This window comes from Amphimedon queenslandica, unplaced genomic scaffold (assembly GCF_000090795.2).
Source record: "Amphimedon queenslandica unplaced genomic scaffold, v1.1 AMPQUscaffold_3831_Cont24179, whole genome shotgun sequence".
Classification (NCBI taxonomy): Eukaryota; Metazoa; Porifera; class Demospongiae; order Haplosclerida; family Niphatidae; genus Amphimedon; species Amphimedon queenslandica.
This window is the reverse complement of record NW_003555846.1, coordinates 1-1,293: the sequence shown is the minus strand read 5'-3', so window position 1 is coordinate 1,293 and position 1,293 is coordinate 1. Positions and strand designations below refer to the sequence as shown.

The 1,293-nt window shown below is 36.4% G+C and overlaps 1 protein-coding gene across 1 annotated transcript; it reads right to left on the bottom strand.

Annotated features, from left to right (window-relative positions):
* Positions 1 to 272: 272 nt before the first annotated feature.
* LOC105316190 (rab9 effector protein with kelch motifs-like) lies at positions 273 to 889 on the bottom strand. The gene is made up of 2 exons (XM_011411005.1): positions 871 to 889; positions 273 to 826 (listed from the first exon to the last, which is right to left on the bottom strand). Exons 1-2 carry the CDS (start codon positions 887 to 889, stop codon positions 273 to 275), a joined length of 573 nt encoding a protein of 190 aa, XP_011409307.1.
* Between the last annotated feature and the right edge of the window lie 404 nt (positions 890 to 1,293).

Here is a 1,293-nt window from a genome sequence, read left to right as displayed (position 1 = left end):
AAATGGATATTTGAACCTCAGAAAAATCAAAAATAAAGAAAACTTGGGCCCTGAGGGGGATTTGAACCGGAGACCTCACGCATTAGACTTCAAGACTTGAGGAAATATCTACCAAGTACATGTATGTACATCAGTTGGGCTAGATTTGCATATTTATAGTTGAATTCTATTGCTACCCCAGCATTTATTCACATCCGGCTTTTATTTAAGGATTTACGGTATACATTCAACTCCACAAATTTGACATATTACAATATGACTAATTCAATGAGTCATTTACCATTGGACAGGTTGTAGATATTCTGTTCATTAGTTCTAACATGATCATTAATACCAGTCATCTTATAGTATTCAAATTGACGATGATACTGTGTAGTAGTTGATATAGGAGCCTCCCCACCAATAACCAGTAATTGTTGAGGTTCACCTTCACTTCCCATTACTATCATGCCACTACCAGCTCTCTTAGTCACAGAATTGTTATTAGTTGATTGTAATTCTTTCCATTGAAGAGTTAAAGTGTCTAAACAGTTCAAACTGTTATGGTAGCAGAAGTCATGGCCACAATAGCCACCAAAATAATAAATATTATTATTAATGGTGGTACAGGAGACTCCTGTGATTCCCAAGGGAGGAGTACCTCTAGTAGGTTGAGAGGACCAAACACCAGATAATAAGTTAAAAGCATCAATAGTAGAAGTACACTGTCTCTTTGTAGGAGAATCGTGCGACCAGTCTAATCCTTCCTGGTTCCCTCCCCAGCAGTACAGGACCTCTCCTACTACTGCAGTTGTGTGTTCAGACCTCCATCTCAGTTGATACTGACCTGTAGAATGATAAATAATCAATGTTATGCTGGAAACAACCTACCTTCAGCTATTCTGGCCATTTTAGCCTCGATTTTAGCTTATCTCGTGATCCTTTTATTAAACCAGCCCCACCCAACAATATTTTACTTGAATGAATTAAATGCTAAACCTAGAAGATTGTGCACTGTGCAGTAGTACATTTAACTGTTATGATAAATGAAGAGTAATACAAGTTGCCATACAAGTTTTGTTAATATTGTTATTGATTGTTCTATCATACTAAACACTTCTTGTCCCATACATCAGGTGACATATGTAAACCATTATGAATGATATGAACAGTAACTGAATCTGAATAATCAAGACCTTGTAATAACTAGAGAGAGAGAGAAACAAAACATTACTTTCAACTAACACTGACATTCATGCACACTCTTCCTATTATCATAAGCTCATACATAGTCTCAAGGACTCAAGCTCAAAT